This window comes from Thunnus albacares, chromosome 3, assembly GCF_914725855.1.
Source record: "Thunnus albacares chromosome 3, fThuAlb1.1, whole genome shotgun sequence".
Taxonomy (NCBI): Eukaryota; Metazoa; Chordata; class Actinopteri; order Scombriformes; family Scombridae; genus Thunnus; species Thunnus albacares.
In genome coordinates, this window is record NC_058108.1 from 27,052,772 (window position 1) to 27,074,882 (window position 22,111).

General features: G+C 39.1%; 3 protein-coding genes across 4 annotated transcripts in view; 2 read left to right on the forward strand and 1 right to left on the reverse strand.

The window, feature by feature from the left end:
- Positions 1–7,602, forward strand: plrg1 (pleiotropic regulator 1). Of its 2 annotated transcripts, none has more exons than XM_044347364.1 (15): positions 1–159; positions 377–486; positions 1,480–1,616; positions 1,853–1,906; positions 2,514–2,607; positions 2,721–2,811; positions 2,920–3,018; positions 3,125–3,217; positions 3,564–3,713; positions 3,839–3,940; positions 5,210–5,312; positions 5,453–5,561; positions 6,433–6,572; positions 6,722–6,915; positions 7,001–7,602. In XM_044347364.1, the coding sequence occupies exons 1-15, from the start codon at positions 151–153 to the stop codon at positions 7,058–7,060; spliced, it is 1,545 nt and encodes a 514-aa protein (XP_044203299.1). In that variant the 5' UTR covers positions 1–150; the 3' UTR covers positions 7,061–7,602. The 2 variants fall into 2 exon arrangements, with proteins under 2 accessions (XP_044203299.1, XP_044203300.1); XM_044347365.1 differs by having other exon boundaries at positions 5–159; positions 380–486.
- On the reverse strand, positions 7,203–10,680 carry LOC122979691. Its single transcript, XM_044347366.1, has 4 exons — positions 9,691–10,680; positions 9,369–9,569; positions 9,020–9,225; positions 7,203–7,787 (listed from the first exon to the last, which is right to left on the reverse strand). Exons 1-4 carry the CDS (start codon positions 9,825–9,827, stop codon positions 7,561–7,563), a joined length of 771 nt encoding a protein of 256 aa, XP_044203301.1. The 5' UTR covers positions 9,828–10,680; the 3' UTR covers positions 7,203–7,560.
- A 674-nt stretch (positions 10,681–11,354) lies between these two features.
- dchs2 (dachsous cadherin-related 2) overlaps positions 11,355–22,111 on the forward strand; it is a 35,607-nt gene continuing 24,850 nt past the window's right edge. The window contains exons 1-4 of the mRNA XM_044347368.1: positions 11,355–13,726; positions 17,189–17,380; positions 17,529–17,760; positions 19,738–19,974. Of these exons, the coding sequence (XP_044203303.1) occupies positions 11,978–13,726; positions 17,189–17,380; positions 17,529–17,760; positions 19,738–19,974 (2,410 nt within the window). The 5' untranslated portion in view covers positions 11,355–11,977. The remainder of the gene's footprint in view (positions 13,727–17,188; positions 17,381–17,528; positions 17,761–19,737; positions 19,975–22,111) is intronic.

Below are 22,111 nucleotides of genomic sequence, written 5' to 3' on the forward strand. Positions count from 1 at the left end.
CTACTTTTTAGTGTTGTTTACTTCCGAGGTGTCGGTTTGTCGCGGTGGTGGTCATGTTTCTAGACTTGTGATATATTTTCAAGTGCGACCAAGTTTTAATCGCTGTAGTTTCTTCATCTGCGGTGTTACATCAGTATATTTATCACCACAATGACGGAGGTAAGCCGAGATTTGACGTCTTTTCGTGGCTTCTCCTTTGCTCCCGCTCTCCTGCACTGTCGGGCCCGGCTAATTGCTGGAACGTCACGTTAACAATACTATTTTTCTTGTTCGTTAAGAGTAAACATAGAAAGCTTTGAGATGTGTGAGTTAGCTTGTAATTGTAGACACCACACAGGTTAAATACTTTATCTGAAATATGTTTTGTTTTCTCAAGCAGGATGTGCAGAAACACTCAGTCCACACGCTGGTCTTCAGGTCTCTGAAAAGGACTCATGATATGTTTGTGTCCGACCATGCGAAATCTGTCCCACTGGATGAGCAAAGGTAAACTCTGATACTTTATTCACCTTGTTCTTATTTTACAAGTACTTTAAATGAGTTTTTCGGGCTATAATGTTAATGATAATCTGGTTCAGGGTTGGCCTGTATAAGTACAGCAGTTTTATGGACAGTGAAATCGCCCTTTTTATTTGTTTCTACGATGATAACAAATGTTTCCCAAATCTTACTAAAGATTCCCTCCAGACATGTTTAAAGACGTATATAACATACTCTACTTTGAATAATAATTTGTGCCTGATATGTTTCCCTCCCCCAAAAAATTCAATTATCATGTTCAAGTCCTCAAAATTGCAGCTTTTCCTTCTTTCTCAGTAAAAATCTATGAATATGCAAATATATTTCATTTTAAAAGTTTAACTGCTGGACACATGATGTCTCCTAGTTCACTGTAAAGTAAATTCTTAATGTTTGTGCACTGGAGGCTTCAAGTTTCCACATCACACTTGTGTAAGTTGAATATTGGACCAGGATTGACTTTTAAACTATTTGTGATGTCTCAAATCCTGCTAGGCCCACTTCTTAAAATCTGATTTTCAATTAGAACAGAGAAACTTTCCCTCTTCAGCAGATAAATGTGAAAACAGCCGTCTAGTATCAAACTCTGTATCAAACATCCAACTGAAAGAACAAGAAGAAAAGCACATTTTTCAGCAGAGATGGACTTTAAGCAGCTGTTTGATCGTTTTGTGTAACAAGCGAGTTAAGTTCAGCCCTTGGCCTTTCCAAAAAAAAGTTCTGTAGGTTTGCATCGATGTGATGAAGTACTTTGCACAACCCTAGTAAAATAATCTATCTATTGTTCAATTCTGTTAACTGCGTTTCATTGTTTTGCATTATATCAGACAAAACTCTTCGTATGTGAAACAACAACAACAAAAACTAATGTTTTGGCTTGTAAAATAATAACATGGAAATATCATATCATTAGTTTTTTTAAGTGTAAAATGATGCATCATTGTCCTCCTGTGTTTGCAGTCACAATGTGAAGATGACTGTGAAACTGAAAACGGAGTATGGTGCGGTGTTACACATGCCCGTCCTGAAAGAAGGGAAAGATCGAGTCTCGGTGCTTCCTGGCAGCATGCAAGGCCACCAGAGTTACACACAACCAGGTAATGATGAAATGAACACAACATGTTATCCTCAATGTGATAACAGTGGATTAATAGAAAGCATGAAGCGAAACATCCATGCATAGATCTTATTTTTATGTCTCTAAAAAAGTCAAGTATTTAAGAATGTGTTGTAGTTTATTTGGACAAATTTTAACATCATTTCCTTGTTGTTTTTATGAGCACTGATGCTCTAAAACTAGCTCATTGAGTTTTTTTTCTCTGATGTGTTTCAGGAGATGACCCAGATTACCTGATCACCGGGACACATGCTTACCCCTCTGGACCTGGTAAATTATATGATGTTAATTTAACTGAGCTGCATGCTTGTAATTCAGGGTATCTTCAAAAAAGGCCTTAGAATGTATTAAAAAGTCTTAAATTTAATTTACAAAAGCCTTAAATATTTTCTCTTGCCTGCTGTAGGCAGTAATGATAGTTATAATGTCAGAGGATTGTGTTGGTGGAGTTTCAGTCAGCACCATCAGACCTGAAGCAAACGCTGACACTCCTGCATCATTTTATATTCATCAAGTATCAATATTAGCAAAAGACTTAAATAATTTAGTATCGGTTCATCCTTCCTCCATTTTCTGCCTCTAATCAGGGTCCAGGTTATGTTGATTGAATTAATTCAGGATTGAATTGCAGAAAATGTGATATTATAATAACAATAAATAATTCAAGGCCATATTGTCCCTACTGGTTTTCCATCATGCTCTCATACTTTGACCAGTACGATGGTGAAACAGGTATTTAAATTGTATTTTATGATATTAAAAAAGGTCTGAAAAAGTCTTAAATTTAACTCTGTGAACCCTGCAGAAACCCAATTGTTCACAGCCCATTTAATGTACTCTTACTCCAGTGTTTACACTTGTAATCTTCACTCAACAGGAGTCGCTTTGACTGCTGACACGAAGGTGCACAGGAATCCCAGTGAGGGAGGAATCCACTCCATGGCGCTGGCTTTGCCACCCTCACAAGCCAGGTGACGTTTCCCCCTTACAGTGTACAAATTATGAGTAATTGAGTTGAATCCATATTTTTCTGCTTTTCACACAAATTAATATGTAAACAATGTTCGCTTTTGTTGACCTTTAGGCAGGACATCAGCCGCACTGCAGCCAGTGTTGGTGACATCCATCGACATGCAGGCGGCGCAGAAAGATCTCAACCTCCATCGAGTGCTTTGGTATGTCGCAGTGTATTTCCACATTCACTAAATCGAATATCTTGTTTACCTTTGCCATAAAAACACCTAAAAGAAGTGCAGAACTGATGATGAATGTATTCGCTGCAGTCGCTGATGGAAGGAGGCGGCACCAGAAATTCTGCCCTCATGAGGAAAGCACCAACGATGCCCAAACCTCAGTGGCATCCACCGTGGAAACTGTTTCGGGTGACTACAAATCATTTTAACTTCTCTCATTTAGGCTGCTCTTCCTCTTGATTTGGGATATGTGTGTCGGTTTTATTTCTAACACTAGCTTGTTTCTATGTGACAGGTCATCAGTGGTCATCTTGGCTGGGTGAGGTCCATCGCTGTGGAGCCTGGGAATCAGTGGTTTGTCACAGGATCAGCTGATAGAACCATAAAGGTGAGTTATGTTGCAAATAACAATAATTTTCTTTGTCAGTTATTTCTTTGATTAATTATTTTGTGTATAAAATGTCAAAAATAATAACAAATGTTAACCAGATGTTTATCCTTTGATTACCTTTATGTATAAATTAATACTTAAATATAAAAGAAAACTAATCTTAGTATTTTTGATTCAGTAGCTGCAATAATAAATAATAAATAAATAAATATTCTTCTAGTTCTTTGTTTTTCAGTATCTACGACCGCAGCTTTCATGACATCATCCCTCCTGCCAGCTCAAGGTGGCATATTGGAGACACTTGAATTGAATTTTCTATAATAAATGTTTTTTATCTCGACAGATCTGGGATCTGGCCAGTGGGAAGCTGAAACTTTCTCTTACTGGACACATCAGTACAGTTCGTGGTGTGGCGGTCAGCAGTCGCAGCCCCTACCTCTTCTCCTGTGGAGAAGACAAGCAAGTCAAGTGTTGGGATCTGGAGTACAACAAGGTACGCTGTTACAATGAGAAGACGTTACTTTAAAATGTTTTAGAGTTTTAAAAGCCATAAAAAGACTTTTTATTTGTCTTGTGGTGTTTCTGAATTTTCTTGACATCATCAATCTTGTGCTTTAGGTCATCAGACACTACCACGGACACCTGAGTGCTGTGTATGATTTGGATCTACATCCAACCATTGATGTGCTGGTGACGTGCAGCAGAGATGCCACAGCAAGGGTAAGCTCTTACTTGGAGAGAGTTTTGGGAACTTTTCGTGACATGAGACTCTCGCAAGGATTTACAAAAAACTGACGATTTAACCTCTGTGGACCCGAGCATGAGTTACCGCAGGCTATCAGATATCCACATCTCACCTTACACCTGTACAGCCCTTCATGGAACGATGGCTGAAGTCAAAAGAAACTTGATTTAGAGTCATATTACTTCCAAAACATGAAGTTACTGAAAACATCAAATGCTGCTACGAGAGATTTAAGTGTATCTCTTACCCTTGTCTACTTGCACGTTCCATCACTTGGTTTTTCTATTTGTACTACTGCTTTCATCTGTATATACTCCATATTCATAACATCTAATATTTCTACTCTAACGCCTACCATTTAGCTATTTATTTATACACTTTATCTACTGTAAATTCCTTCTCTGTAGTAGTTCTTGTCTTTTTTTGAGCATTATTGGTGTTGACAGATTTTTCATTCAGACATATAAACCACACAGAAATCAATCCCCGAAACCCAACTTAGACATGTGGGGTTTTCCTCTTGTTTTTGGGATTGTGTGCTGTTTGTAGGAAATGCAGTACTCACTTTAAACTGAACCTGTGTCTGATGTTTATTGAACAATTATGAATGTGGGAAAGTGCAGTCCTCCATATTTTATCAGGCAACACAGGATTTATTTCCCTTTCCAAAGCCTTCTTTATACAACTGACAGATACTGAATCCTTAGAAAAGAAATTCACAAATTTGGCAATAAGTTTCTTTCTCTCTGGAGAAAGAGAAAGCAACAAAACAGTGTCTCCCCTACAAGTGGACTCAAAATGGGGGATGTTTTCCCCTCACAAAGTGTCTAAGTTAGAAACAATGAGTGTGAGTTATGTTGTACTTAAAACATAATTGACTAAAAGATGTAAACTTGTCTTTGACGCACTGAAGCAAATGTATCATCCAGCAACACTGGAACAAAAGCGTGATTGTAGCAAAATGGCGTATATGTTGAAATAGCAGTGACTCTGTAGATATGATAAATTTGAGATTAGTGTTTCTTGTCTTTATTTTTGATGCTATTGTTGTTGTGTGGAATTACTTTGTGTTACTGTCTTGAAACGAATTTTTAGCATTTTGTCGTACAGATGTTATTCAGCAAAAATTAGTTGAAGTTTTTGGTGTGCAAGTAATTAGGGTCTTTTTTTTGTTGTTGTTGTTATTGTTGTTGTTGTTGTTGTTAATTAATTGCACTGATTTGATTTGCTGGCTGTCTTTGCAGGTTTGGGACATCAGGACAAAAGCCAACGTGCACACACTAACCGGCCACACCAACACCGTGGCTACAGTCAGATGCCAGGCTGCAGAGCCACAAATCATCACCGGTAAATAAATATTTTGATTTCATTTAATTTTAACTTAATATGTGTCGGTGTAATCCCTCAGTGTCACTGTGTCTAGGTATAAGTGATTGGTTTGCTTTTCAGTATTGATCCCAGACTGATATATGATTGTTTTCTTGCAGGCAGCCACGATTCAACCATCAGACTGTGGGATTTGATTGCCGGGAAAACCAGAGCAACACTGACCAACCACAAGAAATCTGTCCGAACCATAGTGCTGCATCCCAGACAGTAAGCAAACACGCGCTGTTAAATAAATCAGTGCTGAGTGTAGAACTAAAACCACGAGTCAGTCAATCTATTAGCCAATCAAAAGAACATTTATCAACAATATTTGATTTTAAGTCATTTATCAAACCAAAATGCCAAACCAAACCCGTTTGGTTTGGCATTTTGGTTTGCTTTTCTCAGTTTCTGGGGTTTTTTAAAATGTTTTTTCAAACAAAATAAGCAAATATAAGACTTTATATTGGAACATTGTGATGTTATATTTAAAATAATCAATAGTTTAACCTGTAATGAAATAATCATTAGTTACAGCCCTTGTTGGACACCGTGGGACTTTTTACCTTTGTGATTATGATGTGCCAATAATTACCTGGCAAAATGCCTTAAAGCAGCTTTGATATGTTTATAATAACAACACATAAAATGACAGCTTTATGGTGCTTTAAAGTGAAATTTAGCTCATTGTTTAGCCGTCCAGCCACATCTTTTCTGTTTTGGTTCAATCTCGGCGCTTCCATTGTTTCGTTTTTGGCCACAGCAGGCAGCTGCACACTCTCTGCTCAGCACCAAACGGCAAATAGAGGCAGTCGCCAACTAACTGGTGAAGATAATGGAGCATTTAGCAGCTAAAGAGCTAAATGAGAGATCAAAGTTAGAGCTCAAAGAGAATGAATATTGAGCTTAAATTCAACAGGTAGACAGAAACACAACTTCAGATTAATGTTAAAATGACCGTAACAAATTAAAAAGTGATGATATGTCATTGATGTGTTCACAGTTTGTTTCTGTTGCCCCCAAGTGGCCTAAAAAAATATTGCAGGTTTAAGAATTTGTAATTTGCTCATATCGTTGTCTTATTTCCTGTGTTTTACAGATACACCTTTGCCTCTGGTTCTGCTGATAACATCAAACAGTGGATGTTCCCAGATGGCAAATTCATCCAGAACCTATCCGGCCACAACGCCATTATCAACACTCTGGCTGTTAACTCTGACGGCGTGTTGGTGTCTGGAGGTATTTTCTGTTTTTCATCTACAGATATTGTTTGACTTTTGATGCGTTTTTAGAAGTTAGCATTTTATTGGTACAGGCGATTACAAGTATCGCATGAGAAATACATAAATCTCAGACTCATCGTACACATTTCTGTTCTCTCTCTGTAGCCGACAACGGGACCATCCACATGTGGGATTGGAGGACAGGCTACAACTTCCAGCGGATCCACGCAGCTGTGCAGCCTGGATCTCTGGACAGCGAGTCGGGCATCTTTTCATGCGTGTTCGACCACTCAGAAAGCAGACTGATCACCGCCGAGGCCGACAAGACCATTAAAGTGTACAAAGAGGACGACACTGCTGTAAGTTTTACAGTCTTGTTTAAAGTCAGTTTCAGTTCTCAGTCAACAGTTATATAATTTGACAACTCTGTTTTCTTTCCTTCAGACGGAAGAAAGCCATCCGATCAACTGGAAACCAGAAATCCTCAAGAGAAAAAGATTCTAATGTTTTGTTTTGTTTTTTTTATTTGATCTCGCCACTGTAACCATCTTGAAATGTATTACTACCAGACTTCCTGTTGTAGGTACACCCTTCAGTTTAGCTTGTTTGTGCTTTTTCATCAGGCAAACTTTTTCATAAACCAGAGCGACCAAATACGATTGTGTCCTGCATCATTCTAAAAACCATTTGCAGTCCTCGTTGTACGATGTTAGTCCAGTAAAGCGTCCGTTTTGGACTGCCAGGAACCTCCCGGAGTGTTTGTTCTTGATGATGATAGCTCTCTGATGGCTCTGGTCTGTCTGGTCCACCAACAGCAGCCACTCTTCAGACACAGAAGGACTGGCCTCAGAGTGGACCTCGTCCCTGCTGGGGTCAAACCCTGTAGAGGGAAAGACGGTGTGTCCATCGTTTGAAAAAGATAATTTTGTATTGACTCAACAGAATTGCCGGTTGTACAGACGTGGAAACAAACAGTTCCCTTTTTCTAGCCTGCATTACGATGTTTATTTTGCTCCATTAATAATAAAAAACACATTTTTCACAGACTTGCTGTTGTTGTTTTTCAGTAAAGCAGAGCGTCTGTACTCACCGAGGTATGTTTTGGTGACAACATTCCTGTAGTACTTACAGCCGTTGCCCTTAATCTCCTCCCAGTAACAATGATCACCAGGTGTCTGGTGCAGCTCCACTGTATGTCTGGTGTCACTATCAGGGTGGATTATCTGCTCACCTGTGAAATCAAGTCATTGTGCCAAAGAATGCATCACATTGTTTTCAACACAGATTTTTAAAAAGTCTTCATTGTTAACTCAGTTTAAGTTTACAAAGCTCAGGGTGCTACTCAGATTAAAGGTTAGATTCACCACAATGACAAAAAATATTTTGTATTAAGCGTTATACAGCCATGAAGATAGAAGATATCCTTTTAAGCATTCAACAGTAATTATGTCTTTCTACAAATAATATCACAATGAATCTGGATGATCCACAGACCTCACTGAACAGTTATCATGAGAACTTCTTCCTGCTACAAACAGTCCCTACAAAAACTGTTGACAATGTTAAAACAATGGGTTATCAATAGTAATTGGGACATTGTGTCTAAATGCTTGCTGTTGAATTTTTCAAATGTCAGTTTTCTGTACTTTGGACACCACAGATGAAATTACATTCACTTCCCTTGTATTTGGGTGGAGGCAGAAATTTAAGAGAAGGATCAGATCTCTTAAAACCTGAGCAATAAAACCAAACATGTCTGCATGACTAAATACCATCAGGCGCAGCGTCTGAGAACAGAAAGTCATGTCCTGGGTATTTTTTGGGGGACTTTACAGGTTTTAGGAACTTTGCTGGAGTTTACCTTTTATAGTTAAAAAAAGATATGCATAGTGTTATTATTGTCATTATTGAAACGGCTCAGCCAACCAGTTAAAGTCAAAGGATCTGTGTTTCTCCTCCAGAGGACTTTTAAGCAGCAGTTAAACCTTTATTTTACTGTCTGTAGTTTCCAAAATATTTCTTAGAAAAACTAAAAAAGTAAAACCTCACACAACCTTTCAACCACTATGGGTCTGTCGAAATGTTGTCCATGCGAATTTAGGAACAATTTAGCAGTGTGTGGGTACTTTTTTATTCTTTTGTGTAGCTTTTGTGACCCAGCACCTGCAAAAATATTTTCTAATTATTTCTTAAATAACCTCCTGAAAAGAACTTCATTGTCTAGTTAAAGGGAACTAGTCAAAGCCCTGAGACTGTTTAGTAAGTTGAGTTCCTAAGCAGTTGTTAATTTCCGGAGGAAATGTTGTATTTGTGGACACCTGCTGTATATAAATACAACTTGCAGAAAACTATTACTGAACGGCTAACTCAATGAATGAAACAGAAACAGAAAGTTTTGGTGTCTGGTGGACCTCAGCATTTCTGGTAAGTGAGAGGTTTTGTTTGTTTCATATCCATTTCTACCTGACTCGTGGATGTAGAGATCGGAGACGGCATGACGAAAACGTCGGCCTGGTTTCTTCTTCAGGAAGTGTTTCGGGTTCTCTGGCTGATCCACCACCTCTCTTTGATGTTCCTCTTCTGCCAGGAGGTGACCGGCGTTAAACATGATCTCCTCCTCCAGAGACCCGAGACACATCTCAAAGTGCTCCTCATCATTTTCTGCATTTCTAGAGGACGACAGCATTGACAGTAGATGTAATTTAATGGGTGTTAGATGCTTGCATGATTGATTGAACTCAATTTTCAGCCTCTCAAATCTTTTAAAGTGGTGTTAAATGTGTCGCCTCTCCCCCCTGAAAGATCTCCTCACCTGAAGTCCACCCACAGCAGGCCTGCAGTGATCAGTCCCAGCCACTCACTGGCCTCCCAGTTGTTGGCCAGCATGACCGGCACGATGATGACCTCCCTGGTATCCGCGTAGTTGAGCTCCTTCTTACAGCTGCGGGACGCCTGGTAAGCTGGAGTCATGAAGGGACAAATCACCACAGCCTCCTCCACGCCTGCTGCCATCCTGAAAACACACACAGCTTCTGCTTAAAGAGACCAAGTATATCCTGATTTCTGTAAAAACAACATGTGTCAAACAGTAATTTATCTTATCTGTGAGTGCCATGAAATTCCTTTATACTCACGCATCGTTAATGTTCCCCGTCACCCCTCCTTCAATATCCATCCACACTGGCAGCCCATCATCTTTGAGGCGGTCGTATATCTTTTTCACAAGAGCCTGGTCATCCCACTGGTAGGAGAGCATAATATGAGATGGCATTTTCTCCTTTATTCCACAAAAATAGATGAGAAAAAACAATCCTGTATGAAGCTTCTGAGCTGGACTTTTCACAGTTTTTCACACTTGTTGAACAACCTGTTGATCCAGACAAAGGGAGACTCGGTAGCTACGCAGCTTGTTTACTTAGGTATACAGCTCAGGTTACATCTGTTGCTTAGTTACAGCACTTGCTTGCGCCAGTGGGAGGCTGCATGCTGGGTACTGTACCCTGCAGGAGCCATGAAGAGTCCACAAGGTGATAATAGAGCTGTGACCCAACAGTGACTGTAAAGTGTATCTCTATGGAGGCCTGGATTCTGTACAACTAACATGTTTTATTGTTCTGTGCTGGTAGTTTATTATCTTCTCTAACTGCCTACTTAAAAAAGTTTTTAAAAGTTGAGAGGATGCACACAGAAGAAAGAAGTAAATAAAATGATATATAAATGGGAAAAAAATGAAAATAAAGAAGTTTAAAGTAAAACTGTACAATAAAAGTCTGATCATGTCAAAATAATTTCATTTAAGATAAAATAGCATAAAATAACAACACTATGAAACAGTCACTAGAGGCACTGCCTGTAGCTGTAAAATAACAACAACTAGATATCACACCAATCTCAGCTCCGTCCTAATATACAGCCGTTTAAATCACTCTGTGTTTGTTCACATCTCCCCTCTCACAGATTTTAGAAATACATAAGTACAAATTCATCCTAAACTCCTCAGAAATGTTTCATACACACACGTGAAAAATATATGTAAATATATTCATTGAGGCGTTCAGTTAGATCTTCTGTAGATGTTATCTGCCTCCCTACATGACGGTCTACATGTTGTGTCAAAGATTTCTCCAAACTATCAGGATTATAATTCTGACAAAGAAACATTTTTCATTTTTAAGGACATTATATTTGACTCTTAATTTAATCAGAATAAATGTCTCCTTAAATTGTTAAAATCCCAGTTTTCCAGAAAGAATAGTGAGGACCTGACCTCTGTTTCTTCTTTACCTCTGAGGTCATCCAAACAAAACATGATGATGTGAGTCAGGCTCTGATCACCTTTAAACCGTGATTAATGTTCTCTGTGGCTTTAATTAATTTAACAATCTGCACTCTGCTTTATTTATTTGACTGTTTTAATCTTTATATGTTTGTTTGTCTTTATTTTCGTTAATACTTTTATCTATTATTCAGTACCTTTATGGCTCATATAAAGGAAATTATTTTGCATTCTTTTTTGCAGGATGTTTTGTTTTTTAATTTCATTTCATTTATTAATTATTTTTATCATTGTTTTGTGCAGAGTTGATTGCTTTCTGTCCCAGTTTTATTGTCTTTGGGCTCAAATAAGTGTCAGTAAGACTTTGAGCTTGTGAAATAATGTTCAGAAATAATTTCAAAGCCTGTGGTTGTGTGTCATCTGTGGAGCAACTTAACAAATTCAAGTTTGTGAATGTGTTGGTAGTTGTAGAAAAAAAAAAAGATTTGTGCATCAGGTGCATCAGGTGCAGGTAAACAGTCTCATAGTCTCCTCCACTGTTAAAGTGCTTGTTTTTACCGATAGAGGGAGCCACTCACACACAACTAGGGACTTTGCTAAGACTGAAAGAGGACCTCGTTATATTCACTTTTCAACCTATTTACCAAATCGGGCGCACTAAATGAATTTATTTAAAGTCAACTTTATGACTGCAGTTCATTCTGCGTGCGTTTTATCTTTATTTCTTCTACTTTACAGCTCACTCTGTCACTTTCAACAGGTCAAATTTACTACATGTCTGTATGCGGCACGGTAAGTAATCTCTTGGCCTAATTAAATCTTAAGCAATCAGGGCCACAGATGGAGCCGATCAGATAGGGACGCGCCGCCTGGCAGGAGGGAGTGCTCAGTTCGCACAGTTGGTTCACCGTGGCCAGTCAGTGCCGTGATGTGTGGAGGATCCTAAAGGATTTCTATTCTCCAAAATCCCGCAAGAAGCTGCTGAATTATTGTAATGGAGAATAACTGTTTGCTGTTTTCTTGCGCGTAAAAATGCACCATGCGTTTACGCGTTTTTATTTGGAGAGGTGCTCTAAAACGTGAGTGAGGAGAGTGTTTTTGATACGGAAATATGTAGCCTTCTTTTCACAAGGTTAAAAAAAATAATGTGTCAAGGAGGAATGGGTCGCCAAAATGTCTCAACTTTGCTCCTTCAGACTCTCGTCCTGTCGCTGCTTTGCGCGCAGTCGCTCGGACAGGTTTTCAACCTGACGCTCTCTGTTAAAGAGGGTTTGCCCGCTAAAACCATCGTTGGAGACCTGGGAGCGTTGTTAAGCAGGCCAAGCACTGGATTTTTCATCTCAGAGAGCAGAGACTCGTATGTGTTCAGAGATTTGGAAATAGACGCAGACACGGGGATCATCTCCACAGCTGTGATCCTGGACAGAGAGAGCAGAGATAAGTATGAATTTGTGGCCGCAACTCTTACAGGTGAGATGATCAGAGTGAAAATAGAGGTGAAAGATGTCAACGACCATTCACCCATGTTTCCCTCCAAGGAGGTTCACTTGGAAATATCAGAACTGAGCCCCCCGGGGAGTCGGTTTCAGCTTGAAGGAGCTAAAGACCAGGATGAGGGTGAGTTTGGTACCCAGGGATACAGAATCACAGAGAGCGAGATGGGGGAGTTGTTCCACCTGGAGTATCGTAGTGGATCTGAGAACCACCTCAGCCTGGATCTCATCCTCACAAGCAAACTAGACCGGGAATCACAGGACTTCTACTCCCTGACCATCGAGGCCTTCGATGGTGGGATCCCAGCCAGAACGGGGAGGCTTCAGGTGAACATCAACGTCCTGGATGAGAATGACAACCCTCCCGTGTTCAACCAGACTGAATATCACGCCTCGGTGCTTGAGAACGCTCCACTTATGTCTGCTGTGTGTCAGGTGTACGCCACAGACCTGGACCTAGGTGACAACAGCAGAATCACTTATGAGATCAACAGACGGCAGAGTGACCCAAATGAGGTTTTCTCCATCAACGAAACCACTGGTTTAGTCTACCTGAACAAGCCGCTTGACTTTGAGACTCAAGCTTTTCATGAGTTGATCATCAGCGCGAGAGACAACGGGGCTCAGCCGGAGTACAGCAGCACTTTTGTGGGTGTGAAGGTGCTCAATATCAACGATAACAGCCCCACCATCAGTGTGCTGTTCCTCAGTGAGACAGGAGATGCAGTGGTGTCAGAGGCAGCAGGGATCGGGGACTACGTTGCCCGAATTTCAGTGTCAGACCCCGATCTTGAGGAGGAGAGGATTACAGTCACCCTCGAGGGTGGTGATGGGAAATTCACCTTGAAGCAGACTGATGATTTCCTGTATGCTTTGTGTGTCAACGCAGAGCTCAACAGGGAAGAGAAGGATCTTTATGAGTTAAAGGTGCAAGCATCAGATTTCGGGAGCCCCCCTTTGAGCAGTGAGATGGTCCTTCTCATAAAGGTGTCTGACATTAATGACTGCCACCCAGTCTTTCAGAGGGACGTGTACATCATCAACATCACTGAGGATGCTCCTGTGGGGAGTTCCCTCATCCAGATGAAGGCCCAAGATGCGGATGAGGGCGTCAACTCAGATGTCAGGTTCTCCATCCTCAAGTCCAGCCACCAGGACGGCCTGATCAGCATCGACCCTGAGTCAGGGATGGTCACCACAGCCGCCGAGCTGGACAGAGAGAGACAGATGGAGGTGTGGTTCCTGGTGGTGGCGGTGGATGGAGGGGAGCCGGCTCTGTCGTCCACGGCTACAGTCACTGTGTTGGTGGAGGATGTCAATGACAACGAGCCGGTGTTCCAGCAGCAGCTGTACAACGTGTCCATCCCAGAGCACAGTGACATTGGAAGCTGCTTTTTACAAGTATGTTGGAGAATATTTAGCTTGAAAGGCCACAGATCAGCACATTTTCTCATTTTCTTGCCATGCAGGCAGTTTTGTTTAATTGTCAAGGTTCTGAGATATCCACCTCTGAGATTTGTGCCTCCACCTCAATGCAATTTAGGTTGATGGAATTTCAACCACTGAAAAAATACATTTTAGATGTTAAGCAGCAGCGTGTCTTTCCAGACTTTGTCCTGTTTGCTGTAAACTGTTTTCCTTGTGAATATTTCTTAAAAAGTCCCAATGAAAACTGTTGGCAGTGAGTTTTGTGGATTATCAAAAGAAACCAGGACAAAGTTTTTGGAAATAGATGTTGCTGTTGAATGTTTCATAATGTAACTTTCAACGCTGTGAGCATCTGCATGGAGGCAGATATCTCAAAACCTGAACAAAATGAATGAGTTAAATTGAATATTTCTTTTATTTAAGTGTCATACACCCAAAGGTCCCCAGCCCTCTTGGGCTTACAAGACACTACTTAACATCCCCTATAGAGGCAAGAAGAACAGAACAAAAAGAAATCAAGCTAATACACGGTAGTACACATACATTCATATGTATACATATGTATCAACACATTATATCAACTATAACTTAACAAATTAAACATACAACGCTCTCGTACATTGATAGTAAGCATCCAACAAAAGTAGAGCTAAGTCAAAGATCATGATCACTCTAAGATCAAAATAATAAGAAAATGAAATGCATTTCATTCTCAACCTCGTCCAAATCACATAAGTGACATTTTCTGTCCTCCTCTGGGACTAAACTATCTGCGTAGCTAGATACCGCTAGAGGTAAATGTGTCATTGTTAATTGGATGAACCAAGCTCGATTCTGCAGATTCAACTCATTCATCTTAACAGTAAAATGTCAAGTCAATATTAAAATATCCTCTGCAAAAGTGGTTCTGAACCTGGGGGTCAGGAGCCCTCCAAGGGGTCATAAGATAAAGCTGAGGGGTCTTTAGGTGATCAACAGTATCATAAGTTCAGCACAAAATTATATTAATTTTTTCTCCCCAACATTTCTCCTTTTTTCATGTGAAATGCTCTAAAAATTATTTAAATGAAACAATCCCAGAAAGGAAAATCATTCAGTGGAATTGCTCATAACTCATAAACATATGCAGTGTTACAGTTTTAAGGGTTTGAAGGTCAAAAAGGTTGGAAACTACTATACAACACAGTCCAGTGGATAGATTAGACGTGACAATGCTGTGTTATATGTAAATTAACTTTGGTTTTACAAAAAAAACAAAAAATGGATAGGGTAGAGTAACAGTCTCCTCTGTGGACCAGATATTTTATTCTCTGTCTTGCTGTCTCTTTCTTACGTCTCATAAGACAAAAGTAGCCTTCAGTCTGTATGCACAAAGGCATCAGTGTTCTTCCTAAACACACACAACACTCACACTTTTTCCATTTCAGCACTGTGGCTTTGATATGACAAAAGCGATGCCTGGTACCACACTCCTGTAGCCTGACACAAGCTGAAGCCCATTACAAAAGAGGCCTTATTTACCAGAGTATTTTCTGTAAACATAAGCAATATATTGCATTCAATTCAATTAAATAGGTGCTAATAGGGTTTTTCATTGCAGTCTTTTTGCTGAACAGTGGTCTATCGCCAGGCTTATAGCTTTAAGTGTGTGCTGCTTTGCTATGCTAATACCTCCATCTGTCGCTCTCTAACTATGTTAATGCAAAATACCTTCAAAAAAGTGAAGAAGACTGAGTGAAAATGCTAATATGAGAGAATCAAGAAGAAGGAAAAACTATTAAATTCACTGCTTATGATTCAGCATCTTATCACACAGGTGTTTGTTTATCAGTCAGAATCAGTTGCTCCAGATACACCAATACTATGCAAAAAATGTGGATCTTAAGCAAGTCTGAGAATGTGAATTCCTCAGAAACTACTTGGCAGAGAAGTGAGATAAAAACAAGAAGCAAAAAGTGCTGCTTTCATTATCAATTAGTCTAAATGTTTTAATTTTTATAAGTTTAAATTTGTCAGATTAGGCATTTATTCTATAAAAGGCCAAAAAATAGCAACAGATGCCAAGATAGTGTCTTCCATTGCTTGTTTTGTTTAAGGTCCAAAACCAAAAGATACGCAGTTTACAACAGAGTAAATCAGTAAATCCCAACAGCTGAGAAGAAGAAAACAGAGAACCACAGAGCTGCAATGATTAGCCTAATCAATAGTCAGAAAATTAATCGGCAACTGTTTTGATAATCGAATAATTGTTTTAGTCATTTTTCTAAGTAAAAATGACAAAAATGTGTCAGTTTCAACTTCTCAAACAAGATGAGTTCATGCTTTTCTTTTTCATATGTGATTGTAAACTGAATATCATCTGGTTATGGACTATTGGTCAGATGTTGTTCATTTTCTGACACGTTATAGACAAAATAATCGATTAATCAAGAAGATAATCGTCAGATTAATCGATAATCAAAATAATTATTTGCAACCCTAACCAACTAGCAATAGCAATAACAACTTAGCAATAACAACTATATATTTATGACTTCCTCATATATTTTAACAGTATACAACTCGTTTATGGCTCACTTCTGCATGTGCAGTATTTAGCAGTTCACACTCAGTGGTTATATGTTATGACACAAATACAACAAGAAAACAGATGGAAAACATTTGACTGTGCATATTATTTTTCAAATATGTATCTCAATATAATATAAATGTATGGTGCACAGTATGTATGAGCACATCATGGACGTTCCCAGATCTAATGTTAGCTCAATGTTAGCACATCGGGTGTGTTACATATCTAAACAGACCTTGACCCATGTTCTTTAAACTTCCTGTGATCAGAGCTCATAAAGTCTGAGATGATATCACCTTTATGGCTGGAAAGTGAGAACTGCCTTTGTAAAATGTGTCTCTCTTGTCATGGGTACATTGAGATATGAAAGGAGCTCAGTGGATCAAAGACGTGTCCTTTGCACCGTCTGTTGGTTCCACTGCAGTGATACACCTCACCCTTTGATTGTGGGTGTTTTTTATGCTTTTATTATATTGACTGTCTTTAGCTGAACAAAGCCACTGTTATGATTCACGACTACTGCAGAGGTTCAATCTAAACACTGACAGATGACACTGATACTACACTTCCTTTAATGATAGATGTAGAGCTCAAGGTTTGAAGTACACATCAGTACAGCAAACTGTATAATATAGAATGAACTAGTGACAATGAGTGTGTAGAGTGTGCTGAAGAAGGCCATGAGATACACTCAAAAGCTCTAGAAAAGCTTCAGAATATTTAATCACAAAGACTTTTAGAAACTTGGTCATTACTTTGAACTTGAAGAGACACCCTACATTACATTATTACACTACACACACCTGCTGCATATTTCATTACTGCCCCTCTGCTGTTAATACCTGTATCTCTCTTCTTTTTAGGTTGTTGCCACAGATGCAGACGGCCCCGAGTTCAGTACACTGTACTATTCTCTGTCTGATGGCTTTGACAAGCAGGACAAACACCCCCTCTTCCAAATCCACCCAGAGACCGGAGAGCTGTGTGTCTCCCAGGATATCGATCGAGATACAGGACAAACAGTTCACGACATCCTGGTCAAAGCTGAAGATCCAGTGAGTGGGCTTCATTTATGATTAATTAGTTTTGTATAACACCTATCATTTAATGAAGCAGATATAACTGACTCCAACGAACAGAAGAAGATCCAGGTGTGTTTGACTTTTGAAGTAACTTCCTCTTTTCTTACTTTTCATTTGTCAGGGAGGTCTGAGCGCTCAAACCTACGTACACATTGAGCTAGAAGACCTCAATGACAACACTCCAGTGTTCAACCCTGAAGAATACACCATGAGCATTAGCAGCCATGCACAGCCTGGCACCGAAATCCTCAATGTAATCGCTACTGACCGAGATTCTGGCAGGTTTGGTCAGGTCACCTACAATATCCTGCCAGGTGACCTGTCCAGCTTGTTTTCACTGGATAAACAAACAGGTAGGCAGGAATAACACACTGTATCTCTGTGTTTAATTCTCAAAGAAACTGTGTGAAAAAAGAAAATGTGCTGACCAAATATAACAGACAGATGACAATTCATAAATCTGCAGTGCGTAGTGTCGTCGATCTTTGAATAATTTGCGGGTCAAGAAACTTTTCGAGATTAATTTGTTCCCTTTATTTCTCCGTAACTCATCTAAGACACTTCTTGTTTTGACTTGACTTGTTATGTTCAACAGCCAACAAGCCTGTTGTACTCAAATCAGCTTCACACAGTATTAACACAAAGTAACACAATACTTAAACAGCATTTTGCTATTTAAGTAATTATACAGTTTAAGTGAGTTTTTAAACTGTATCTGAATGACTCCTCAAGCTTCAGTGACTTGTCAGCTACTACACATCCACTCACTAGTCTTTAAGTAACTGGTGTGACTGGCAGTCTCAGTATTCAGGGATAAACATCGACTTACTTTGTGTAAGTCCTGATGATATGATTGCCAGTGTCACCACACAGCGGGAGTGGAGCAGAAACCCAAAAGCTTTATATCCCAACATGGCTGAGTGTAAGATAGAACTTAAACTCAGCCACAATGTAGGACCAGATACAATGTTAAATAAATAGAATATATTAACTATTTTTAAATGAGTGTGTTTGAAGTAGTTTTACCTGCACTTGAGTGAATTTCCAAACTGAATACAGTATCAGTAGTAGTGTTGATTATCTGGGGTTTCCAGAATAATGGTTGCCTATGTGGATGGGATTGAAAGGTACATTTAGGTGACAGAAATTAGTCCCGTTTCTGACCAATCTGTCATCATTAAATTGTCTGCCTACAAATGCAGTAAACAAAATGTTGGCAAATGAGTTTTATTAGCCCTGTTTCAACTTTGGCAACGAACAAAATCAGTTTAAAATAATTTGAAGAATATAACTCTCAGTCATTGTTTTAGATTTATTTTGATTATTTCTGAAAATTCAAATACCTGTATGTGCATCTTAACTGGATATTGTTTGTGCAGCGTGTGCAGTCTATATTGTATTTTTGCAAAATTGTTTTTACTGCTGCCTTCATGGCCACGTCTCTCTTGAAAACTATTTTTTAATCTCAATTATGGATGCAGCCAACAATCATTTTCATTACTGACTAATCTTAATAATTAATCAGATTATTTTTGCAATCAATTGATTGTTTTGTTTATAAAATGTCAGAAAATAGTGAAAAATGCCTTGTAGCCTGGTTCAAGAAGTAGAGCAGATCATCCACTAACAGCAGGGTTGACGGTTTGATCCCCGGCTCTTCCTGTTCATGTGTCCAAGTGTCCTCGAGCAAGACACTGAACCCCAAGTTGTTCCTGATAGTCAGGCCAGCGCCTTGCATGGTAGCTCTGCTGCCCTCGGTGTGTGAGTGTGGGTGTGAATGTGTGAATGAGTGGCAAAAATTGTAAAGTGCTTTTTTCCGTTAATGTAGAAAAGCGTCATATAAGTGCAGTTCATTGACCATAACAGCCCAGAGCCCAACTTGACGCATTCAAATTACTTTTCAGTTCAGTTCAATTGTATGTATATAATGCCAAATCATAACAAAAGTTATCTCAGGGCACTTTTCTCATAGAGCAGGTCAAGACTCTTTAATTTACAGAGACCCAACTATTCCCCCATGAGCAAGCACGTGGCAACTTATCAGCAAATTCTCACATCTGGAACCAAAGAAAATTTGACATTTTTGCTTTCAAAATGATTTAAATGATTCATTGATTATCAAAATATTTGCAGATTTATTTTTTTGTCTCAACTTTAATCTCAATATGACTTCTATTTAGTTAAATAAAGGCAAAGTAAGGAATTACCTTAAATTAAAATGAAATAATAAATACTAAAATAATGCTCCAAAACAAGCTTTGTATTTATTATGTGATTTAACTGTGAAAGCCGACAGAACAAAACTTCACTTTATATTTGTGTCCCTGCAGGAATGCTCTACCTGACCTCCACTCTGACCCACCTGGGTGCAGCCAGTGTCAAACTCTTTATAACAGCGCAGGACGGTGAGGGCCTGACCGCAGTCAGACCCGCAGAGGTCACCATCAACGTTTTACGCAGCGCCCAGGCTCCAGCTGTGTTCCAGAGGTCACGCTACACCTTCACAGTGCCTGAAGACGCACCTCCAGGCACATCTGTGGGGACTGTGGAGGCCATCAGTCCAGCTGGTGAGTGTACAACTGCCCACATCATTGTTTTTTAAACTGGTCTGAGAGCCGCTGGGTGAGAGGTGGGGGTTTATGAGAAGGTTAATTTTACCACTGTTGGGTAGGAGAGTAGTCAGATTACTGAACACAATTTTTAAAAACAGTAAAATGGTTAATCTATCTGCAATTTCTACAGATAGTGATAATTACTGATAAAAGCAATAAAGGCAGAAATAAAGGCAAAGAAAGAAATTACCTTTAATTAATACATGATCCATAGTTCCACAATGGCCACGTTATGGAAATAAACCACCATTATCCTTTAAATACTGCTTCTTAGTCACTGTCTGTGTCCTTCACTTGTTCATTCATTCACTGCTTTCTATATAATGGACACACAAAAGTTAATAATAAGCAGTGAATTTAGATTTCAGACACTTAAAAATTGTTCATCATCCGTGACAGGTGTAGAATCGAACAACAGTAATGTTGCATCTTGTGGGAGTTTTTGAGAACATTATAGTTTATTTAGTTAGATTTAGTGCATAAAGTTGACACAAAATTCAAATAAAATGGCTGATGGAGTGATTTTTGGCAACTGTCATTGTAAAATTGTAACAATATTTAAATCCACTCACAAAATATAATTAAATTTTGCACAAGCCTGCAGAGAATATTTGGTGTATGAACATCTCCACTTGTAGTTAAAAATTACAGCCTCATGTTACCTTAAACATAAAGAATTACCTAATCAGTTCTACACAGTGAGATGTACGGATTTTAATTTAAAAATAAAAAAGAGCACATGTGTCAGATTTATACTCTATGAGCTGATACCCAGCTCACTTTGGAGAGAAAAAGTACAATCTATGCATCCCAAGACGCTGTGCTACTAATTTAAAAAAGCAAGTTTAGTAATACGGATTAAAATTAAATTGGTTTGTTGCTTAAAAACAACTTCAAGGAAAGTTTAACTGTCTTTGAATGTGATGGTGACACAGCTGTAATCACTGTCACCTCTCCTGCACCGGTTTCCTTTCACAATCAAATGAAATGCAGGTCGGATAACTTAGAAACTTTAAATTGTATGTTTGGATCAGCTCCAGCTAAGCGGTCGTAGAAAATGAAGCTAAAAGACAATTCTTAACACACCCAACACAGAAGAAGCTTGCTGATATACATATATATATTTATGAGGAAGCAAACATACACTGGTTATTCGTTCTTGATCAGGACTAACACTGTAATGTACATTGTACCCTTTAAACAAAGGATTAGTCATTGGATTAGTCCTGACACATGATTGTGACAAAAACAACTGAGCGATCTTTGTTACTGCTCAAATCTGAGGTGTGAAGAGGCAAAAGGGAGGGCTGCAGTTTAATCTTTAATCCTCTTTAGCCACATGAACAGATGACAGATGATTAACAGTCAGTGGCAACTGCACACTATACTGTATCTATATTGTCAGGGGTTAAAGATAATGCTGTCATAAATGTACACCTATCATGGTGTAGGACTTTTTTCTGTCACTGTTATTGTGATTGTAAATTAAAATATCTGTTTAGCGTGGGCTCATTTAAAGGAAGTAGATAGATAAGGTTGAGTAGCGTATATTATAACCACAATTAACATTCTGAGAAGAGAAGATACTGCAGCAGTAAACAATATAATATTTAACATAGACTGGAGCCTCCTCTCTGTTGAGGGTTTTTGAGTTCCCCAGTTTTCCTGGATTATCCCTTCATAGTCCACTTGTTTTACATGCCACTAACCCCACTGAGTCCCTTCAACAACTAAACCACTCGACAACACTAGACAGTCATTTAAGGTTGTCTAATTAATTAACAGATTAACGCTTCAATTTAAAGTGGAAACAACAGAATTGGGCCTGTTTGACGGGGGTCGGCCAGCGTTAAGCTCCACCCTGAAGCTTAACTGTTTCCTGCTTGTTTCAGAGGTTTGTAGTTACTGTTGTTGTGCAACAAACACTTAAAGGGGATTAATGGGATCTCCTGAACTGTATTGTAATTACTTAACGTTGCTTACTGTGTGTGTGTATGTGTGTGTGTGTGTGTGTGTGTGTGTGCATGCTCTGCATTCATGTTCTCGTGCATGTTAAGCATGTTTGCATTACATAAAGTATGTTGTTTCACCA

What these genes read in the sequence shown, in the direction of transcription:
- plrg1 (XM_044347364.1), top strand. An exon ending in AGAGCCACAAATCATCACCG is followed by an intron (nt 5,313 to 5,452) that starts GTAAATAAATAT and finishes GTTTTCTTGCAG; the next exon opens with GCAGCCACGATTCAACCATC. An exon ending in ACAAAGAGGACGACACTGCT is followed by an intron (nt 6,916 to 7,000) that starts GTAAGTTTTACA and finishes TCTTTCCTTCAG; the next exon opens with ACGGAAGAAAGCCATCCGAT.
- LOC122979691 (XM_044347366.1), bottom strand. Translation starts at nt 9,827, where the DNA reads ATGCCATCTCATATTATGCTCTCCTACCAGTGGGATGACCAGGCTCTT. An exon ending in CTGCTGTGGGTGGACTTCAG is followed by an intron (nt 9,226 to 9,368) that starts GTGAGGAGATCT and finishes GTCGTCCTCTAG; the next exon opens with AAATGCAGAAAATGATGAGG. An exon ending in TCTCTACATCCACGAGTCAG is followed by an intron (nt 7,788 to 9,019) that starts GTAGAAATGGAT and finishes TTGATTTCACAG; the next exon opens with GTGAGCAGATAATCCACCCT.